The sequence below is a fragment of the Alternaria triticimaculans genome (genome assembly GCF_023758025.1).
Source record: "Alternaria triticimaculans strain BMP 0046 chromosome Unknown scaffold_12, whole genome shotgun sequence".
Classification (NCBI taxonomy): domain Eukaryota; kingdom Fungi; phylum Ascomycota; class Dothideomycetes; order Pleosporales; family Pleosporaceae; genus Alternaria; species Alternaria triticimaculans.
Window position 1 is genome coordinate 649,752 of NW_026055969.1, and position 20,792 is coordinate 670,543.

Consider the following 20,792-nt stretch of genomic DNA (forward strand, 5'->3'; position numbering starts at 1 on the left):
TAGATGGGACCGCGTGTGTACGGCTCTGATCGTGATCGTGCGTAAGAAGGTGGGTGGACGGTGAATGCTGTACCTATAGACAAACCGTCAGTACGGTAAGTTTTAAGGTATACTAGGACCCGTGGTAGGTGGCAGGAAGAGAGGGAGGGTTACCAGGTGGAACCAGGACTTTGCCTCCTGGAGCGTTGACTTCAACAAGTGGTGGAGGCGTAGAATGCGATGCACCCATAGCGGTCGCGTTGTACGCACCGATGCAACAGACCGTTGTACTGTGCTGTAAAAGAAGAGTCTTTTCGATGAGCCTCTATTGTTTTGATCGTCGTCGTTCTTCTGCTTTCTACACCGAGTGATACTTTTGCCTTCTATATCGATTTCATTTCAATCTGATCTTCTCCACTGATGACCTTGAAGGTGCAATGGATAATGGCGGGTGAAGAAAGGAGTGTGAAGTGAAGACTGATGTGTACCGCAACCCTGCTAATCCAGCACCTGCTAGCTTGAGCCATCTGCTGACATGCCAGCGGTTATTTGTTTGCTGTATCGTGCTCTAACGAGGACACACGAGCGTCGCGTCACGTTACACGACAGCATTCATTGTCGTGTCGCGGTTTGTGCCTTTACGCCAGGCGAGATTCTCAATTGTCCAACATTCTCTCAACGCATGAGAGTGATTTCAGGGCAGTATCGAGTGAGCGTTCGAGATCATAGTGGGGTTTACGTATGCGCGTATGTCTTACGGTGCCGTTGTCGGATGTATGAATGAGAGTGCTTCGGTTTTTGTCAAAGCAATGCATCATCATACTTGAGTGGAAAAGTTATCACGCTGCGTCCGCGCGACGGAAAGCCCTGGGACACGGGAGATCAATAGAGAAGAATGCAATCATGCCGCTCCACAATACGCGCACCAAAGCGAGGGACTGTGGTTGCTGTATCTATTGATGCCCTGCCTGCGTAGAGACGAGGGCCCTGGAGGCAGCGGCAATCACACGATCCCCGTAGCGCATCACGCACAGCACACCCAGCAACAATCATGTAATATAAAAAAGTAGACTTTGGAGTCATGTTATGTTCTCATACACCTGATATAACTACTGCTCATACTCCATGCCTCGTCGCTATCAATCATTATGCAGTATCATAAACCCATAGCCGGCAACGCCGAGATGAATACAACGCCTATCCACACCAGACAGTAACAAGAACAGTGATAAGATGTGATACAAAGAAACAGACGCAACAGCACTCCTTCAACGTTTCCGCGGCTTTGTATGCAACAGCGAGAATGTGCCGAAGCGCCGCAGCTCAGCGAGATGGTGTATTCGACTCGGGAAACGGATGCGCAGCACCCGCACCTTTCAGATTTCTCCTCCCCTGTCGCCGTCTCCAAAACCCCAATCTTAGTCGATGAGAGAGAGAAGAGTATTGGCGAAGCTAAAACACAAAGAAAAGCCAGTAAGTAATTGAACAATCAATGAAAGAGGGTGACTGGTATCAATGATGGAGATGGAAAGAGACACTAGAAAATCATCGATCGAACCTGCTCTCTGCGACCCGGCTTGCTGGACTCTTGCGTTCGCGGCCGTGGCGGCGGCGCATGCGACATGCGAACATCCTTAAGAGGTGGAGTCGGCGCGTGCGATTGAGTGCGGGCGTGGCCCTTTACCGGACTTGAAGGCGTGGACTTGATAGAGCCCAGTATATCGTGCGACTGAGTGCGCTGATGAGAAGGCCGGCGGTTAACGCTCGGTGAGCTCGTGACCATGGGATGCGACTTGGTTGGCGAGATTGGCGCACCAATCTGCGATCGCGTAGCCTTCTCCTTACGCTCCTTCTCGAGGACCATGGCCGCCCAGCCCTTGTTTTGAGCAATGTCCTTGCCAACAGTCTCCGAGAGCACCTTCATCCACGCCTCTTTCTGTTCCCGACTGTCGGCGTAAAAGTCAATGACCTCACCGTTAGCGAACCGTATGCGGAAGCCCTCTTCAACGAACATATAGCCCTCCTCATCCTCAGCGAACCCGGACTTGCGCCGACCACCGGTCTTGGTTGCGGATGGTTGCTGGAGAGCGCTCTTGTCATCCATGAGCTTCGAAGCTTTGGCTAGGTTGATGGTAGCACGCGGCTGCCGTGTGGACTCGTGGTAAGCCGTAAGCTTCGTGCCTTCCAAGCGGAAGAAACGACGTCGCCAGTACTGCAATGAATGTTAGCCATGTTTACGAATAATGTTGCAGGCTTTCAACTTACTGGACAGTCACCACCCTGTTGGCTCAGTGTACCTTCGAAGCTGATGTCCTTGACTTGCTCAGCCTCCTTGAGCTCGCGAATGCAGGCATTCATGCTCTTGGGCATGTCAGAGTCCTTTGCGTTCTTGGGCTTCGGGACGTATAGCAGCTGAAGAGTGAGCTTGCCCACCCGGTAAGGTGGGCGGCGAACGACACCTCCGCGCTTGCTCTTGACACTGCTGGCGCCAGTATTATCGACGGCCCACTCATTGAAGCAAGGAATGTCAACAGTCAGCGGACGGCCATATGCTTGGTTCTCGTGGTTGTTGAGGCAAACATAGGCACGGGCGAAAGACCCATCAGGTCCGACGAGGTCATGGAGCAGGTCCCAAGCGGTGGCCTTTTGATTGCGCTTGGCAGCAGCTTGAGCCTCCTGCTGTTCCTGTTGAGCAATGCGGTCGGCTTCCTCTTGCGCTTTGCGTTCCTGCTCCTTTCTCTTCTTCGGCGATGAGAGAAGGTTCCGGAAGGCAGAGTGCGACTTCTTGTGGTTAACGGCCTTGGGTGGCGCGGCAACAATCTGAGGGACGGCTGGAGGCTCCAGCTTGGTCTGTAGTGTGAGCTGGAATTCGAGATCATCCATGACGACAAGCTCAAACTCTTGTCCGATGGGAGCGGATTGGCCAAGCTCCAACCAAGACGTTGTAACGCAGTGCAGACCGTTGTCAAGTGTCAACTGGAAGTGGGTTCGCTCGTGCTTTGGTAGCGGAAGATCAAGGTCCTTGACACCGACGACCTTGACGAACACGAGACCGCGTTCCTCGCCCTCTTCAGGCTCACCGTCATCTCCCTGTTCAGCGACTGAGTCTAGACCACCAGCAACAGCAGATTCTTGGCCAGGAAGAGGTGGTGCAGGACCCTCAGAGGTTCTAGTACGGCGACCGGATGCTGTCCGGATGCTCTTCCTGCGAGGCTTGCCATTCCAAGGCTCCTTTGTCCAGGCGGGCTTACGTTCGGCGCTCGTCTTACGAGAGACAGGCTTGGCAGCTGCATCGCTGGTGGGTTCGGTGGGGGTAGGCGGCTTCTCGTCGCTAAACTGTCGACTACTGGCGACAACGACTTTGGTGTTTTCGCGCATCAAGTATCCTTTCTGCTCGGGAATGGCATCGTTAGCGGGACTGTGCCTATAAACAAAGCCTTCACCTGACATCTGGCAGGCCGCGTCGGAGACGGCAGCGGAAGATGTAGGGAATCTGGCGAAGGGGGGAATGGGGAAAAGGTTCTCTACCTTTTGTGACTCAATGATGTTATCAAACTCCTTGTCTAGCCCGAAGCTGAGATCGTTCGACTCGTCACCCAGGTCGAGATCACCGAGCTTCAGAGCTAGCATGCGGTTCTCCTTGGTGGTAATGCTCACTTGCGTATCGTCGTCATCGAAGTGACCTTCTTCGTCGGCATGGCCCAACTCTAGGCTCATTGACTGGCGCTTCGGGCTGCGCTCAGGGACTGGCGGTGCATGCTGGCCACTAACCTGGCGACGCGTAGCTGCCATGTCAACCTCATCAGGGATGAGCGACGGGCGAGTCTTGAGCTTTCCTCCGGCACCCCGGATTGTAGCTTCCCGTTGAGGAACCTCTGGGGCATTTTCCTGAGGTGGAGGGGAAAGAGCCACTGGATGCCGAATGACAGAGTCTGGGGTACCAGGCTCCTCAGACTCGGAACCGTCCTCCTCTGTCTCTTGAGCTTCAGGAGTAACAGGGCGGCGGAGGAAGTCGCGCATGGCATCCAGCTTGGGCGCGGTATCCAATGGACTGGCAACAGTCGCGAAAGAGGCCTTTAGAGGGTCCAAGCTAAGATCCATATCTTTACCTTCGAAAGTAGAGTACATCTCGTCCTGAGGCGCCTGCTTCTCACCTGAGACAGGAGAAGAGGGGGCAACGACGGGTGTTGGTGGACCGGATGAGTCGATGGTACTCTGGGAAGTAGGCTGCTCTTCAGGCTGAGGCGAGTACTGGCTGGTATCGTCTTCGTCGTCTGACTCCTGGGGCATAGGGTGCCGGATGACAGACGACTCGCGCTCGTAGTCCTCGAGTTGAGAGATGGAACTGCCATCTACATCGGTGTCATCGGCATGATCGCCTTCATCTGGGTTGGCATAGCTGTAAGCGTCGACAACGCTGTCGGCCTCGCTGGCGGAGACACCTGAGACCTGACGCGGATGCTCGTCGAAGTTGGAAGAAGCTTCACGCGACGGAATAGGAACATCAGGGTCGAGGTCAGCGAGATCGCCATAGCTGCGCTCGGGGCTGTACTCTGGCTCAAACTGGCTGTACTCTTCATCTTCCTCATCGTCGTCCTCGCCGTCCTCGAAGTTGCGGCTCTTGACGCGCCGGAGGATGGACTCGCGAGAAATGCGCGGGATCTTGGGCTCGTCAAGCGTCAGCTCGGACTCTGTAACGTCGACTTCTGCAACGTCAACTTCGACTGCCTTCTTCTTGTTCTGCATCTCCTGTGTTGGAGTGCTCGTATCGCGGTCGTCATCAAAGTTCATCAGACGCAATCGGTCCTCGAGCGACATGGACACCTCGCGCATGTTGAGCAGATCGCTCTTGGAGATGCCAGCTGCTTGCGGAAGCTGAGGAAGAGAACGCCGCCTGTCGCCAACTCGCTCTGCGGCAGCGGACAGGCCGATGCTCGAGTCGCGCCGCCGATTGGGGCTGCCTGGTATGGCGGGAAGAGGAGGAAGCGGTCTTGCGTCGCTGTCGGAGGCTGTTGACCCCATGCGGGAGCCATTGGTCGTACCGTTGGGACGGGCACTGGGCATGGGACTGTTGTCGCGACCTTCAAAGACATCGTCGTAGAGATCGGTGAGCGAAGTGTCGGCAGCCTGCGGGCTCATGTGGCGCCAGTCCTCGGGCAGCACGACCGGCGTCTTGTCTGTGTCTTCTAGGGAGGCATCGAAGCTGTCGTCCTGGTCGAAGCTCATCTCCTCCTCTGTCTCGTCTTCGGAGTCGTAGCTGCCGTCGCGCGACATGGTGGCGACTGAAGGGTCGGGCGTGACCATCTCAAACTCGGTGATTTGAGGTGGAGCCGTGTCGAAGGTCACACTCTTAGCATGGCGGCGCAGCGGGCGGGGGGTCTGGTGGACGAGCTCCTCGTCATCAGACATGACAGCGCTCGAGTCGCCGTTGTACTGTGGGGAGTTGAAGCGACCGTTGCTGACGAGCGAAGATTTGGTGGGCGACATGCGCCCCTCGGACGGCGAGGGCTTGGAGGGTGAAGCGAAGGAAGACTGTGTGGGCAGCTTCGCGGGCGACGTCTTGGAGGGGCTGAGGATGGGAATCCGTGTCTGGCTCTCGGAGCGGCTGTGGTGGTGGCCCTTGGCCGGGCTCTCGACTTCGTTACGCATGCCGTGGAGGCCGCTGCCGCCATAGGCGTTGCCCTGGACAGCGGTGCTGAGTGGGCGTCCTGCGGCGAGCGGGCGGTCGAGCGGCTGGACCGAGTTGGGGTCGTACTCGTGCTTCTGCTCGCGTGCGAACATGCTGCTGTTCTTGACGCGCGACTGTTTCTTCAGGTTCTCGATCGAGTTGCGCTTGGGCGAGAGGGGCGAGCTGCCCTCGTACTCGTTCTCCGACGTGTCGAAGCGGCTCTTGGGCGACGTGGTCTGCTCCTTCCAGAAGAGACGCGGGCTGTGAGTGAATGGCGACGAGTCGCGGAAGGGCGAGCTCTCTTTGGTCAGGATGATCTTCTGGGCCGGGTTAGCAGGCAGGCGAGCGAGGCGGGCGCGGGCACATACCTTGGTTGTCTGGTTCCAGCTGGGAGAGTTCCTGCGGTGCTCATGGGGGCTGATTTCCGACAGGGGACGGCCGCTTCCCTTTGTGGGCGAGGAAGTGGGCGTCTTGTTGATGCGCAGCGGCGACACCTGCGGGCAGTGCGGTCAGCATCGCGCGCGCCCGACGTGAAACAGGCGAGTGCAAAAGGAAGTACGATGATGCTTACCGCTTCGTTGCGCGACATGTTGACTGCTACGTGCGCTCGCGCTGGGTGCGTCGTGGTGTGGACGCCGTGCCGTGCGCGGGCTCGCACTCGGGCGGACTGGGTCAAGAACGGGCTCCGTCGAGGAGTCGTGCAGGCTCAGCGGAGAAGGGCTGCGCGCTGACGGGAAAGAGGCAGGCAAGAAGCGAAGGGCACCGACAGAGCGCGGGGGCAGATGTGCGATGGAGGAGCGGAGGAGGATGTGTGGGCGCGCGTAGTATTGATATGGCTGGGGCCGCGGGTGCTGCCCAGTGTTGATGGCCGGGATGCAAGCAAGGCGTCGGTGTTGGGCGGTTGTCCGGGCAACGTCCCGCTTATCGGCTGCCCTGTAGCGCCTCGAATTATCGCGCCATCGCCTGTGCAGCCCGCACGCCAGCGCGCATCCTTTAGTCAAGGTTTGGCCTAGCCGGCGCATGCTAGTCTAGCTGGCCGTCTTAATTCCATCCTGCCTGTAGAGCCTGCCGCTGCAGCCATGTTGCGCAGAGTCTCGGGCGTGTGCCCCCTCTGCCAGGTGCAGGCCCTTTCACGACGACCACCGCCAGCCCACCACGTCCGCCCGTACACGCAGCTCCAGCGCGAACGCGGCGAACGCCATGGCGCAGCCTCTTCACGACCCCCGCGGCCCGTCCGCGGGCGTGACCATCCCAGGCCGTCGCGGATGATGCTCTCTGACGACGTCGCGCGCGCCGCAGACAGAGGGCCGGCGAGGAAGCCAGACGCCTTCGACTTCCTCAACAGGACCGAAGCACCACGGGGCCTGCAGCGCATGCGCGAGCAGCGAGAAGCCCGCGGGAGCCGCCCGGCCACTGGGCGCGACGACGGCAAGCGGCGCACGCGAGCAGAGCCCTTCCACGCCCTCAAGATGCAGAGTTCGCTGCACCAGGTGCCCTACAACAACCGCACCGCCGTCAAGCGCCAGCTCGACGAGTACGACTCGTTCGACAAGTTCCCCCTCGCCGAGCCCATCCTGCGTGCCGTCAACGATGCCCTGCCCGGCCTCGAGTACCGCAATCCCACCCCCGCACAAGCCGTCGCCATCCCCGCCCTCCTCGGCCTGCGCAAGGCGGTGCGCGCAAAAGTAAAGTCGACCAAGAGCGCGCCCGACTCGTTCCTCCTGGCAGCCGAGACGGGTTCAGGCAAGACGCTGGCCTACCTCCTGCCCACGCTGGACGCTATCAAGGCCGAGGAAGTGCGCGAGAAGGACGAGGCTGAGGAGCAGGCCCAGAGAGACGCCGCCGACGCCGCCGCCCGCGAGCACGACAAGAGGACCGACATGTTCGCGGCCGAGGAGCCTGAGATCAACAAGGCGGTCGACCCAGCACGACCGCGCGCCATCATCCTCGTCCCCTCCGCCGAACTCGTCGCCCAGGTCGGCGCCGTCGCAAAGTCGCTGTCCCACACGGTCAAGTTCCGCGCTGCCCCAATCTCAGCCAAGATGTCTGCCACGGTCATCCGCAACCAGCTCTTCAACCCCAATGGCGTCGACGTCGTCATCAGCACGCCCCCGCTCCTCGCCAGCATCGCCGAAAGCAACCCAAACATCCTCGCCCGCGTCACCCACCTTATCTGCGACGAGGCAGACTCCCTCTTCGACCGCTCCTTCAAGCAAAGCACCACCGATATCCTCGACCGCGCGACGCCTTCCCTCAAGAAGCTCGTCCTCTGTTCCGCTACCATCCCAAAGTACCTCGACAAGTACCTCGCAGACAGGTTCCCCGACATGCAGCGCCTCGTCACGCCCAACCTCCACGCCATCCCGCGGAGAGTACAACTAGGTGTCGTAGACGTAAACAAAGACCCCTACCGCGGCAACAAGATGCTGGCCTGCGCCGACACCATATGGCAGATAGGCAAAGCATCCGTCGACTACGACCCCACCGAAGGCAAACAAGCCATTCCCACGAAGCGCGTCCTGGTCTTTGTCAACGAACGCGAAGACACGGAGCAAGTAGCCCAGTACCTCGTCAAGAAGGGCATCGACGCCCTCGCCTTCCACCGCGACACCGATCCCTCCCGCCAAGCCAAGATCCTCAAGTCCTTCACCAACGACGCATCTGCCAAGGAAGCCGAAGACAGTGAAGAAAACAAGGCGGAAGCGCCGAACAAACGCACGCTCCCCAACACCAAGGTCATTGTTACCACTGATCTGGGCTCAAGGGGTATCGACACCGTCTCCGTTCGCCACGTCATCCTCTACGATGTCCCACATACTACCATTGACTTTATCCATCGTCTGGGCCGGACTGGGCGAATGGGCAGGCGAGGAAGGGGCATCGTCTTGCTTGGACCCGGTGACCGAGCGGATGTAGTCAGAGAAGTCAGAGAAGCCATGTTTAGAGGCGAAGCTCTGATTTAGAAAAAGATGGATATGCGTAACGACTTCAAAAGCTTCATGTACTATATACTGTTCTTCTACCACGAGTACCTGCATCGCAGGAATGTATCTATGCTTGTCCACGATATAATGATATTTGATGAATGTGCCAAATCCAGAAACACGTGCTAGTGAGATAACATGATGCCAAAGCGCGGCCTACTACATACGGTCGTTCCCACCAGATCATCGTTATCAGCACGTCCCATGCTATTTCCGTCCTCGCTAACTCATTCGGTCAGCGCCATGGGATGATGCTCTGCAAGCCCACTTGTGGCGTTTTTTCCACTTCAACCCCGCCCGGAAGGGCTCCCGTATGGGGCTCCTTGTTTATCTGCGACTAGTGCCTGCGGGGTTCATCGTTGCTGCATGGCCTGGGTATGTATGTAGTGTGTTGTGGTGTGTGTTGTTTTCTTTTTTTCTCTTTAGGTTGTTTACTACCTACGCTTACATGCGGCCACCATCCACTGTGGGGTCTCCGTTGTTTGTGGTTTGTTTGTGATGGAGGCGTCGTGATGGAGGGGCGCGTGTGATGTGACTATTTGGGCCGTGTCAATATATACGCACAACAAACATGTTTGGATGGAAGAGTCTAGGTTGCCAATGTGATGTACAAGTTTTGCCCTCTCGGCTTCATATGTCAGTTTCCCGTCGCCTTGGAAAGTAGATAGTAGGATGTCCCAGACCGTGATAGCAAGATAAGCAGGATAAGTGAGAAAGCATCCGACCCAAACCCGTAAGACACCACATCCCCTCCACAAATTCAAACACCCATGCCCCATCGCAACCCCGACGCAACCCAGTCTCGCACGCGAACATCAAAGATTCCTCGGTCCGCAAAGACTCGTCTTCTCCACCACGAGTTCCAGACTATCTCCGCCCAGTCCACAGGCGTTGAACCTGCTCTTCCAGCACCCACCTCCCTCGTCCGATGGCGACTGAAGTTGAACCACCTTTGCATTGAGCTCTTGAAGATTCTTTTCCTGAAAGGCCTTGCTCAACGCATCTTTGGGTTCTTTCTCGTGGCTGAGTTGGATTTGAAGGGCGCGAGCTGCGCGGTTCGCGGCGGACAGGGTGGTGTAGATTTCAGGGCGGGTGTGGGCGTGGTAGGCACGGATTGGTTCTTGGGTTGGGGGATCGGGGGAGTCGGTGCCGGCGTCGGATGAGGAGGAAGAGGACGAGTCTTCAGCGTCGGCTTGTGTGATTAGTTTGAAGAGGCGGACAATGTAGCATGTGCTTGAGATGAACGATGCGCCCTTTATTGCCTGTGGGGTCTGGTTTGCGAGTGCGGATACAAGGTCGCGCTGTACCCAGATCTTGAGGTGGGAGGTGTTTGCGGGGTTGTCAAAAGGTGTGATGGAGCCAGTGAGGATGAAGCATCCGTGTTCGTCCCGATTGTTGCTCTTTTCGAATATAACATCTTTCAAGAGGGTGGTATTGCTTTGGAACACTTTTTCGGCTTGCGCGTTTGCGTCGTCGAGACTAGTGAAGGGTCGCACGGTGATCTCAGTCGCTGAGAGGGTGCTTTCGACCTGCTCGACCTGCCAGATCTTTTGGAAGACGGAATATTCAAAGTAAGGCTGTGCCTCTTTGGAAACATCAGGGAGGCCATTGAGGTGTAGGATTTCCTCATTCGTGTCTATCGTAGTCTCCAAAGGAAGCAGTCCTGGATCGGGTGTTGATACAGGTGGTGTCGTAGCAGTCTTGGTGGCGCTATCGATCATCTTCGCTGACGAGGTAGGATTCAGATCCTTCATTGGGAGATTATCTCCTTTCTTTACGATTGCTACGTGTTCATCTACAGGCTTGTCATCAGTGGTCTTGGAAACAGATGATTTACCAGTAGTCGTATGGTCAAGACCATCGACGTCCATCAATGTACTGGCTTCCCGTGACTGTTTCGAACCTCCAGGCATCTGGATCATTGGGTCGTTCGGCGCTTTCTCCATATGAGGCGTAGAAGCCGCTCCGTTGGGTGCGTCCTCTTTTTTTGCGGGGGAACAAGGCACGTCGCTAGTCTTCGTGGGCACCTCACGCGAAGATGTTCTCGGGGCTACAACTGAGCCAGGGGTAACACCATCCTCTGATGCTGGTATTGCACTACCTGGACGCCTCGAACCAGTGGTAGAGGTCAGAGTAGGCCTCTTGGATGCTGTATCGGTGATTTGTCCAGGTCCATTGGAAATGATGTCCAATTTTCGCTTTCGAGCTGGCTGTCCAGGAGCTGACGAGGCAGACTTGGCGTCCGCTGTATCCGCCTTGGATACACTTGGTGTGGATCTCCTGGAATGTGAAGCAGATGGTTGTGCCTGGTCCTGTGATCTTTTCGCTGCTTCAGGCCTCGATACCTTCAAAACATCTCCTGGGGAAAGTGAGTGCTTCTCAGGTGCTGCATCGTTCGTAGCGGTATTGTGGTTTTTCCCAGGTATTTGAGCCGTCTTCCTGAATTTGCTGACTGGAGACGTCGAGATCGGACTTCTTTTGGCAATTTTCAGCTCGTTTCGGCCACTAGTCCGAGCCGTCGAAGATGGCTCACCCGTACCATCATTTCTTGCATCCATTAAAGCCAACTGGAGAAGACTCATAGGCTTAGTATCAGGTGAGGCCTTGTGACTTGACGCATCATTCCCGTGACCTGGAAGCGTACTTTCATTCAACAGCTTGCGCGGTTGGATTACTGCGCTGGGCGAAGAACCTACAACAGCGGCGCTAGGGGGTAAGGGGTTTGAGCTGATCTGCTTTCGTACACTACCATAGGTTCTGATATTTGCCATAGGTTGCGCAGTCTCTTGGAAGATCGAGGTTGGTTTGCCCTCAGTCGTGGACATCGATGGACCCCTCACTTTAGGCTGTTGATCAAGGCTTTCTGCTGGTTTTGTCTCAGATACCGCAGCGGGTCGTTTACCACGGTTTGTATCGCTACTGCCGGTCGACTGCACAGGCACTGAAGGTTGTCGGTTAGGTGGTGCAGTGAGACCCGTAGCAACGGGAGATGCGCGAGCTGTTGCGACGGATTGTTGTACATGCATAGATGGTCGCTTCTCCTTGGTATTCGTCTTTGTGCCTTTGAATCTTCCCAAAAGCGCGTTAAGACGGTCTTTATTCAACTGCTTAGTCGGTAGGTTTGTTGAAGTAGACTCAATCCTCAAGCTGGCCGGAAAAGGGTCTGGTTTTTCTAGTCCCCAGGATGGTCTTGGGACGGGTGATCTAGAAAGATTGCCATGCTTGCGGTCATCTTGATCGCTCTCGTCGCTGCCCTCGATATCGCTCTCGTCACTGCTCGTGACAACGAAACCGCCCTTCGTGCATGGGCGCTTCGCGGTGCTGGATGAGGCAAACGGCTCACTCGGACGTCTCTTGGCTGCCATGTTCTTCGTCTTGCCCACTTTGCTATCAGATCTTTTGTGGGTAACGGTTCCCATAACGCGCTTGTGCTGTCGGCGAGAAGTTGAGGTCTGAAGTTGCTTGCGTTTTGCAACCAAGGTTGGTGAAGAGAGCACTTGGCGAGATCGAGGACGGCTGCTTCGAGACTCACTGCTATCGCTTGCCGCAGTCTCAGCAGATTTGTACGCAACAGGCTTCTTGCGCCGGCCTTTCTTAATTAGTGGTATCGGAAGTTTTGCTGGCTCGTCTTCTTCACTTGTTGCATATCCAGCGAGCTGTCCCAGGGATCGAAGGCCTTGGGTAGACACTGCCTTAGTTGTAGAGATTGACGGCAGGGCAAACTTTGGTGGGTGAGAGGTTGGCTGGTGAGCCTTGTCAAGTTTGTCATGAGACAGGTGATTGCGCTCGATAGCAGAGCCCTCATCGACAGGGCCCTTGAACGAGGTGAGAGAACCACGCGTGAGCGCCATTACGGAAGACCGATCTTGCTGACTGTGATCTGCCTGTTCCAAGAGCGACTTCTTCAGTTGAAAGTTCGAAAGAATGGCATCCGACCAAATGAGAGGGAGTGGGTCACATATGGAGAAATCATACGATCGGGCGGTCCGAGAAAGTCTTTCCAGGCTTGCTGTGCCCCGGGGATGTCCTGCGGCGCCAGAGAAAGCGGTACTGTCGGCATCTCCGCTGTCAACGTACGAGGCTCCAGTAAGACTAACAGGCCTTTCATCGGGCGATGGAGTACAAAACAGTGGAGATTCGTTTCGCTCCCCGGTGTGGCGCCTTCCAACATGGGAAATGGCCATGATCAAATAACATCTGGTCGATTTCACCCAATTTACGTGATCACTACAGGGTAACGCTTGTTTTTCACTGGAAGAGTGGGATCTTGTCGTCTCCCAATACCCGACAGAAGCCCAACAAACGCCGAGACGCTTGCACAGCACCTGTCGGGCGGGACATGGCTTTGCTGTCAGGCAACGATTTGGGCCTTTTGAGCGCAAACAGCCATGAACCAGAAAGAAGCAATAGGCGGACCAGGCTGGTCCTATCAGGAGCGATCAGCAAGCTTCCAGCCTCGCCGTGAGGGCCTCGTATCGGATAGCAACTGCCAAGATATGGAAATGTTGTAGGAAGCAAACGGAATGCGCTGTTCAGTTCATTTCCCGGTTTGAAACTCTGTGCCGTACTGGCCGAGAAATCTCATATGCTTCGGAGCGCTATGTGACAAATGTATGCCTAGGTTACTCACGGAAGTGGGCTCGCCTGGATGATGGTAGTCATAAGGCAAGTCGTCCCGATCGAATATCATGCCAAAGAAAGATGATTAACGAGCATCGGTTCAAATCGCTGACTGTAACGCCTTTCGTAGGAGATACCTAGGTAATTGCTTCTTGGATACGAGATGCTAGAAGGCGCGTACCGAACGCGTGTCGAGGGTTAAAGGCGGGGCTGAGGGAGGGCGTTGAAGCAACAACACAGAAAATTCACGCTGAGTGAGTCGGTGTCGACAGTAAACAACGCGCAATTGGATAGTCAGGGCTTCGCAAAGGCGACGACGACGGGCCTCGGCGCGACGCGTGAAAGATCGAAGCGTCAGCGCACCATAAGAGATTCGCAGCTGACTAAGCTAGTGGGTCCACCTCGCGAATCTCCAGCCCTCGTCTTTCTGACCTACTAATTAGAACTGTCGACGCCCGTGCGAGATCGCTAATCTTCAGGGCCATGGCAGAAGGAACCGCACCAGCTGCTGAAGTCCCGGTCTCTGACAAGGCGTTGCGAGATGTGGCCAAGAATGTGGCGAAAATCTTGCCTAATTTCGCGGAGAAAGAGCCTGCAACTGCTCTGAAGTAAGGACGCAAAGTCCGTGAGCTTTGCTTTGTCGATGCCGAACCCCACTAACGTCTGAGTAGAGAGCTTCGTGTTATTCTCGATCCTGCTTTGGAAACTGCAGACCTCCCAGAACTAGAGAACAGCCATCGAGCAGCCGCATCCAATGCCTTGTGCGCAATCATTGAGTACTGCGCGGCTTCCCACTGCGCCTATGCACGGGAGGCGATCCTAGATGATTCCATATGGATGCGAGTATTCAACATATACCTTCAGCGGTCTGGAGATGCAAAGGGCAAGTCGATGAGGCAGATGCTCTTGGTCCTTACGGGTGTCATTACTAAAGATCAGAGTGCGCGTGCAATCGAACTTCGGACACGAGCTACGACCTCAATCCTGGACATCATCTGTGAGCGAGAAGACCGCATCAAAGTTAAACCAGCTTTGCAAGGCCTTGCGCATTTCCTGCTGCGGGATGTGATTTCCATCACGGATTTGGTCAGTCTGTTCGACGAGCAGCTGAAGCGAACATCAGATGCCATCCAGGGGCCGGTAACTTCGCGAACAGTGTTCACATCCTTCCTTGCCTGGGTCGTGCATCATGATACTTCCCTTTCAGCGGGACACTTGATTAAGAACTACTTACTACAGGCTCGCCGTCTCGCAAACTACGACGAACACCCCGACGATGGCTTAGTCTTACCTCCCTGGATAGAGCCGGTGATGCAGACGTTGCGCGACTGGCCAGACCGGATCCAGGAGTTTAAGACTCACGTCTTCCCTCACTGTTTTCTACCCAATCTCTCTGAGTACCTAAGGTTCCTCGCATATCTCAATTTCGAGTCCCATGTTCCGTATAAGCATGCGTTACCCAGCCAGCTTCGCCAGTCCGGCAGGCGCACATCATCTCTTGGTGGACTAGAAGAGTTCAGAATACTCCTAGCAGCGATCGCAACTGGGAAGGAACTCAACATCGTAAAGGATAATGGTAAGTGGATGTGATTGGCATATATCAATAACAAAGGCACTCGCTCATCTCTGTACTAGATCATAGAGCTCAAAGCACCATCCAAATCCGTGACGGGGCGCTCTATTTGCCGGACGACATATCAGGAGCCTGGATGGCGGACTCGGAACCAGAAGTCAGGCTTGCAGGCATGTTCCTGGGCGTGTATTCTACTTCTGTCACGAAAGCTATGAGTGGCGGTATTTTGCAGGCCTTGAAGCGCAACCTCCCCCATCTTCATACCGACACGGATGCAAATTTCCGCCGGGAGGTGCATGGTTATACACAAAAGCTATTTGATCGTCTGAGAGCCAGTACAGCTACTCTAGCAAAACCCATCACGAAGGTTACTTCTTCAGACCAGAGACGCCTCCCTTTCCCAGCGACAAGCTCTAGCCCACATGTTTCAATTGCGCGGGTTCCGCGACATGATTCGCTTTCTGAGTCCCTAGCTTTCATCACCTGGTATGTGCAGTTCCTTGAGTGGGAGCTGCGCCCAACTGCCTCTTACCAGAGCCGCATCACCGCACTACGGTCCATCACCATCGTATTACGATCTGGGATAGATCCTGGGGTACCGTTTACCAGTCTCTCAAAGTCTGCGCAAGGTCAGCTAAACTGGGCTCACGGTCTCCAGTTCGGAAACCAGAAGCTGTGCCGAATACTGCTCGATTTAATACTGGATCCTTTTGACGATGTTCGAGACGCGGCTGTATCGGTCTTGCAGCTATGTCTAGTTGCGCTTCCGCAAACCGATAAGAAACGCATCATGTCAATGATTCCCCGATTCGTTACGAGAGCGGAGGCTACCATGCTCCGAACAGGGCGAGCGGATCAAGCGGACGGTGTTGCGCGTGCTTACGGGATGATCTTTGCGTTGGCTGGCGATGATCCAGGTGCCCCCACTGGCGAACACTTCTCTTCCAAGCAGCACCTCTTCGAATATCTGAGAACACAACTCGACGAAACGTTGACTCTGGCCCGCAGCGATCTTCCACGAGCCGTCGATGGTCGACCGGTACATGGTACATTTGCTGCATTACGATATGTGACCGATCAACCCGACTTTTACGCGTTCGTCTCGAGCTTGCCATCTGATCAGTTTGCGCACTGGAAAAAAGCGCATGGGGACATCGTAACAGGCATAGAGAGTCTGTGGTCCTGCGTCTATCACGTTCTGTGTGCGGATGCACCGGAAGGCCATGTTCCTGACGAAGTAGAAGATGAGAGTAGCTTAGACACTAAAGAGATTCTGAGTTACTCATGGAGAGGACTGAAGGAGGCTAGGTATTGATTCCTCGACTACACAGCCGACACTGCTAACTTCATCAGTGTGCTTTTACGAACGATCATCCTCAAAGCTCCTGTAGGTGACGGTGACAACGACCTTGTGACTCCAGAACTCTTCGAAAAGCTCGGCAGACTCTGCTTCACTCAGCTACTGGAGCTTCGTCATCGCGGTGCGTTTTCGACAGTCTCTCAGACATTTGCAGTCTTCTGTCGCCGCTGTGTCTTGTCGAACATATCCACATTACGTGCTTTACCAGAGATGTGGTATCAGGTTTGTACAGCCACCGTCGGCGTGATCTGGGAACTAAAAGTCTCTAGGAAACGCTACGATCCATCCAAGCAAAGTCAGACGCCATCACTCGGAGGTCGGCGGGCATACCAGCAGCCATGTCCGCTCTACTGGCAGCTGAGCCACAAACAGGAGGCAAACTCTTCCCTCGAGCTATCAAAGATCTTGTCGCCGAAACTCTCGTGGAGGCGCAAAGTACAAATATAGAGGAAAGCCGTCTTCCTCAGGTGCATGCTCTGAACTGCATCAAGGAAATATTCACGACCTCGAAGCTGAGTATTGCATCGGAGACATACATCGGGCAGGGTCTCGAGCTTGCTGCTAAAACTCTGAGCTCGCCCATGTTAGTGACACTTACACAGACATTACAGTTTTTAAGCTAACGCGCACTCAGATGGCCCCTTCGCAATTGCAGCTTGATGCTGTTCAAAGCTCTGATCGAACGACTACTCGGCAGCGACGAAGCTCAAGACTGGAAAGAACGAGAGCGAGCCAAAACGTCTCGGTTCTCCTACGACAACTATCCCAGTCTCGTGAAGATCCTGGTTGAACTGCTTGAGCCAAGCGGCGATCTCAAAATCATGGAGACACCCGAGAGTGGCAGTTCGCCAATGGATCTCCATGGTGCTGAAGGCGTGTTTCCCGCTCTCCAGATCTTGCGTCAGGCCCGGCCGCCGGGAGATCTTACCAAGATCCGCGGCTTGGTAAGGGACTTACTACCGAGCCCGCATTGGCATATGCGAGATATGGCGGCCAGAACATATGTGTCACTGGGCACTACTAACGAGAGCTACCATGAACTCTCTCCAATTCTAGATACGGTTACCAGCGATCACAATGAACAGCATGGGAGGCTTTTGGTAGTCAAGTACCTGCTGAGGAAGCTGTTGCGAGACGAAAACCAATGCAGTAAGTAGTGTCGGAAGCAGAAACTGAATATTCAGCTGTTGACTTCTGACAGCTTTGCAACACTTCTCATCGTTGATGCAGCAGCTCGGCCAACACGCAACGAGTTGGTACATTTCGAGTAACTGCCCTTTTGTACGAACCGCCTTCCTTGATGTTGTGAGCCTATGCGGCATGGCCATGCTGCAAAGAGCGACCGCTGTCACAATACTTAGTGCGTGGATTGACCTCACTACATCCATAGCCATTGGACCGGAGTACAATATCGGACCAAGTGATCACCACGGTGATGATCTACTCAGGACATCCCTCGCACAGGTATACTTCGTTGACCGGATCATTCTGCGTGAAAATTCGCTTCACAGCATGGTCTCGGACGATTATCAAAACATTGGCGATGCGCTCATGCTTCTCGCAAACGAGGATCCGGATACCTGCATGGAAGCTCTGGAAACGATGGACTCCATATTACAGATGAAGACATCCAACGGCCTAACCATTCCATTGTCGCTAGTCCTAGCGCATATCCATCGTGTAGTCCTGGAGGCCTGCGACCCAGAAGTCATCTCGAAAGCGCAAGCCGTTCTCGCCGACGCTCTTACCAAGGACCATTTGAAAAGCGACTTCTTCAGCCTGACGATGCAAGATCAAGTCATGCTCACCTTGACAAGGTTGGAAACACAGTGCGTTCATGGCCCACCATCAACTATGCAAAGCGCCCTGCATCTTCTAGGCTCATTCCTCGACCATGCTTACACCAGCTACCCACTCCACCGCGACGAGGTTCTCGCCCGTATCGCACGCTACATTCGCCTGCTGCGCATGACAACCATCGATACCAACCCTTTCGACACTCGCTACGCAGCCATACAATCCCTGTCCGCGCTCAACTCTATCTTCTCCCTGGCCCCCAAAGGAGAAACAGGACCTCTGATCCTTGGGCTAGCCATCGTTCTCTACGACCTCCTCAACGACGATGACGACGAAATACGCGATCTAGCTGCCTCCACAGCAGGCATTCTCCTACGCTCACAAGGCGACCGACTGTTCAAGAACACGGTACCGATACTGACTACGCACCGGCTGGGGGCGTACCTGGTATCTGCATTTTCCACATCACGACTCCTCGCCAAGGAAGCAATACGCCGTCTAACCAACACGCCCTCACCCCATCGTCTCTTCTCCACGCCATTCGCCAACACTTTTGCACGGGAGAGGAAGGAAGATACGTCGCTTTTTGCGCAGGAGAAGCAGAATTTGTACAAAGACGACACATTGGACACTATGCTGTGGTCGCGCATTCTCCTCTCCCTGTCTGCCTCTGCTGTGCCGCTGAGCCTGCGCACCGATCTGACCAACTGGGTACTCGATGGTCTCACCACGCTCACACAAACAGCCGAGGGAGAAGGTGACGGCGCGCTGGGCTGGAGTACCAAAGCTGAGGTGTTTACGCTCGGTATGCGCATCTTCTGTGCGAGTGAAGTGGTGATGAGCTGGGGTGGTCAGGAAAGGGTAGAGGTAGTGAAGAGGGCGAGAGGGTTTGCTGATGTGGGTATTGAGAGAGGCGTTCATGGCCTGTGGATTGAGAGGGTCGAGAGGGTCTTGAACAAGGAAGTGGTGCGCATGCTACGCAGGGTCAAGGGAGGACTGTTGGAGATTGCAGGGTGAGCTAGGCAACGCATAATTGGTGATTCAACACGCCAATCCGACAATGAAAAGTATCTTTTGCGACTGGATGGGATAGAGTTGTATTGGACGTCCACAAGAATGACAACAACAAGCTCACTACGCGGAAGCTGGAAAAATCCGTACACTACCGCCGATAGAATACATTCACAGCACTCTCCCCCACACTCTTACTTACACTGCCATATTTTGCCTGCCAGGCAAAGAAATAAAGCAGCGCCGCGAGTGGCTGTCCGACGAGACAAAAGCTCATCCAGAAAATCATGTTACCTGCAACCCTCCCCTGGATCCATTTGACCTTTTGGATGACATCTGTGAGCGCAATGAGCGGGATCTGGAACATCATGCCAGCAAAAGCTACGCCAATAATGTTGTGTGTGGGGACGCCGACGAGCAGTTCGTGCAGGACGCCAGAAAAGAGGAAGACAAGGATCTGGGCCAGGGCGGGAGGCACACCGCGGCCGACAAGAGGTGAGTAGATGTGGCGGCGCATAAAGTTGGTCACGGGCTTGTTCCAGGTAGTCCAGTAGGTGCGGATGGACGAGACGTTCCACCAGTCGCCGTAGAACTCTCGGTCGCCGAACCGCATGACTTCGGCAAGCGCATTGAGAGCGGACTGGAAGAGGGCGAAGAAGCCGCACAGCCAGCAGAAGACGCTGATGGTGGATAGCTTCATGACACGCTCAGCAATGGACGTAAAGTTCAACGTGAGAATCTTGTCGAGCGAGTTCTGCAACAGCGGCGCGGCGTATTGGGCGGAGGCGATCCAGATGACGATGCTGAGACCAGCGAGTTCGGCCAGACGTTTGAGGACAAAGTCCCAGCGGATCGTGTCGGTTCGGGGGTAGACGGGCTGGTAGACGAGGGTGGGTGCCCACCAGAAGTAGCACAGGTTCTTCATGTTGATGTTCTGCGGATATGGGCATGCTTTGTAGAGCTCGGGCAGCGGATCGGCCTGCTTGGGGTGCAGGTAGGCATGGCGGAGGTCGCGGTTTGTGAGTGCGTAGGAAGCGCACTTAAGGAAGACGATGACGGCGTGCAGTTCGCAGAGGGTGCCGATGCCCGGGTGGTAGATGTCGTAGTAGACGTACTTGGTCGCGATGTAGAGGTTGGCGACTGCGTTGACGCTGTGGAAAAAGGCGACAATGTACCACGTCGAGTTGAAGCTGCGCAGGGCGGCGGCGTAGCTGGCGGGCGTGTCTTGGTCGCGTTGGTGGGAGATGCGGGCGTAGGCTCGGTTGGCCTGCCAGGCAGCGGCGAGCTCGATCAGGTAGGTGACGAAGAGGTGGGCGGGGACGAGCAGGTAGAGCAGCAGGCCGGTGACGACGTCGGAGCGGCGGTAGTCGTGGCAGGACAGACAGATGAGGACGCCGTACTTCTGCAGGTTCACGATCATCAAGCGCAGGTTGGAGACGACTGCAGTGGTCAGCGATGTGCGGCTACTGCCGGGAGTGGCGGCGTCGTACTCAGGACCAAGATCATGAGGTTCCTGAAGCCGACGAAGCTCGGGATCTTGTCTGCGCTCTCCTGGCTGAGACACGAGGTGCGCGACGCCGAGTGCGTCGCAAAGACATGGCGGTACTTGGTGTCGCGCGCACGCTTGGTGGTGCCATTGGGAGTGGGAGCGGTCTTTCCGCGGTACACCGGGGAGCTGGCGTGCTGCATGTCGAGGGCAGAAGAGGCGGCCAGTTGGGTGAGGGTGGCCATGGCGGAGGGTTGGGCGCAATGGCTCGGGCGGAAGCAACTAAAACCAGCCAGCGAGGGACGACAGAGAGA

General features: G+C 55.5%; 5 protein-coding genes across 5 annotated transcripts; 2 read left to right on the forward strand and 3 right to left on the reverse strand.

Moving 5' to 3' along the window:
• Nucleotides 1–1,516: 1,516 nt before the first annotated feature.
• Nucleotides 1,517–6,236, reverse strand: J4E78_007752 (uncharacterized protein; the record flags this gene model as incomplete). The annotated part of the gene is made up of 4 exons (XM_049368356.1): nucleotides 1,517–2,191; nucleotides 2,245–5,967; nucleotides 6,016–6,141; nucleotides 6,219–6,236. The coding sequence occupies 4 exons, from the start codon at nucleotides 6,234–6,236 to the stop codon at nucleotides 1,517–1,519; spliced, it is 4,542 nt and encodes a 1,513-aa protein (XP_049220010.1).
• A 676-nt stretch (nucleotides 6,237–6,912) lies between these two features.
• On the forward strand, nucleotides 6,913–8,610 carry MRH4 (RNA helicase; the record flags this gene model as incomplete). The annotated part of the gene is made up of 1 exon (XM_049368357.1): nucleotides 6,913–8,610. One exon carries the CDS (start codon nucleotides 6,913–6,915, stop codon nucleotides 8,608–8,610), a length of 1,698 nt encoding a protein of 565 aa, XP_049220011.1.
• An 836-nt stretch (nucleotides 8,611–9,446) lies between these two features.
• J4E78_007754 (uncharacterized protein) lies at nucleotides 9,447–12,482 on the reverse strand (the record flags this gene model as incomplete). Its single annotated transcript, XM_049368358.1, has 2 exons — nucleotides 9,447–12,013; nucleotides 12,164–12,482. The coding sequence occupies 2 exons, from the start codon at nucleotides 12,480–12,482 to the stop codon at nucleotides 9,447–9,449; spliced, it is 2,886 nt and encodes a 961-aa protein (XP_049220012.1).
• A 1,252-nt stretch (nucleotides 12,483–13,734) lies between these two features.
• J4E78_007755 (uncharacterized protein) lies at nucleotides 13,735–18,998 on the forward strand (the record flags this gene model as incomplete). Its single annotated transcript, XM_049368359.1, has 8 exons — nucleotides 13,735–13,859; nucleotides 13,923–14,827; nucleotides 14,887–16,132; nucleotides 16,178–16,406; nucleotides 16,454–16,767; nucleotides 16,819–17,128; nucleotides 17,270–17,333; nucleotides 17,386–18,998. The coding sequence occupies 8 exons, from the start codon at nucleotides 13,735–13,737 to the stop codon at nucleotides 18,996–18,998; spliced, it is 4,806 nt and encodes a 1,601-aa protein (XP_049220013.1).
• Nucleotides 18,999–19,143: 145 nt separating this feature from the next.
• On the reverse strand, nucleotides 19,144–20,723 carry J4E78_007756 (uncharacterized protein; the record flags this gene model as incomplete). The annotated part of the gene is made up of 2 exons (XM_049368360.1): nucleotides 19,144–20,432; nucleotides 20,483–20,723. The coding sequence occupies 2 exons, from the start codon at nucleotides 20,721–20,723 to the stop codon at nucleotides 19,144–19,146; spliced, it is 1,530 nt and encodes a 509-aa protein (XP_049220014.1).
• Nucleotides 20,724–20,792: the final 69 nt, after the last annotated feature.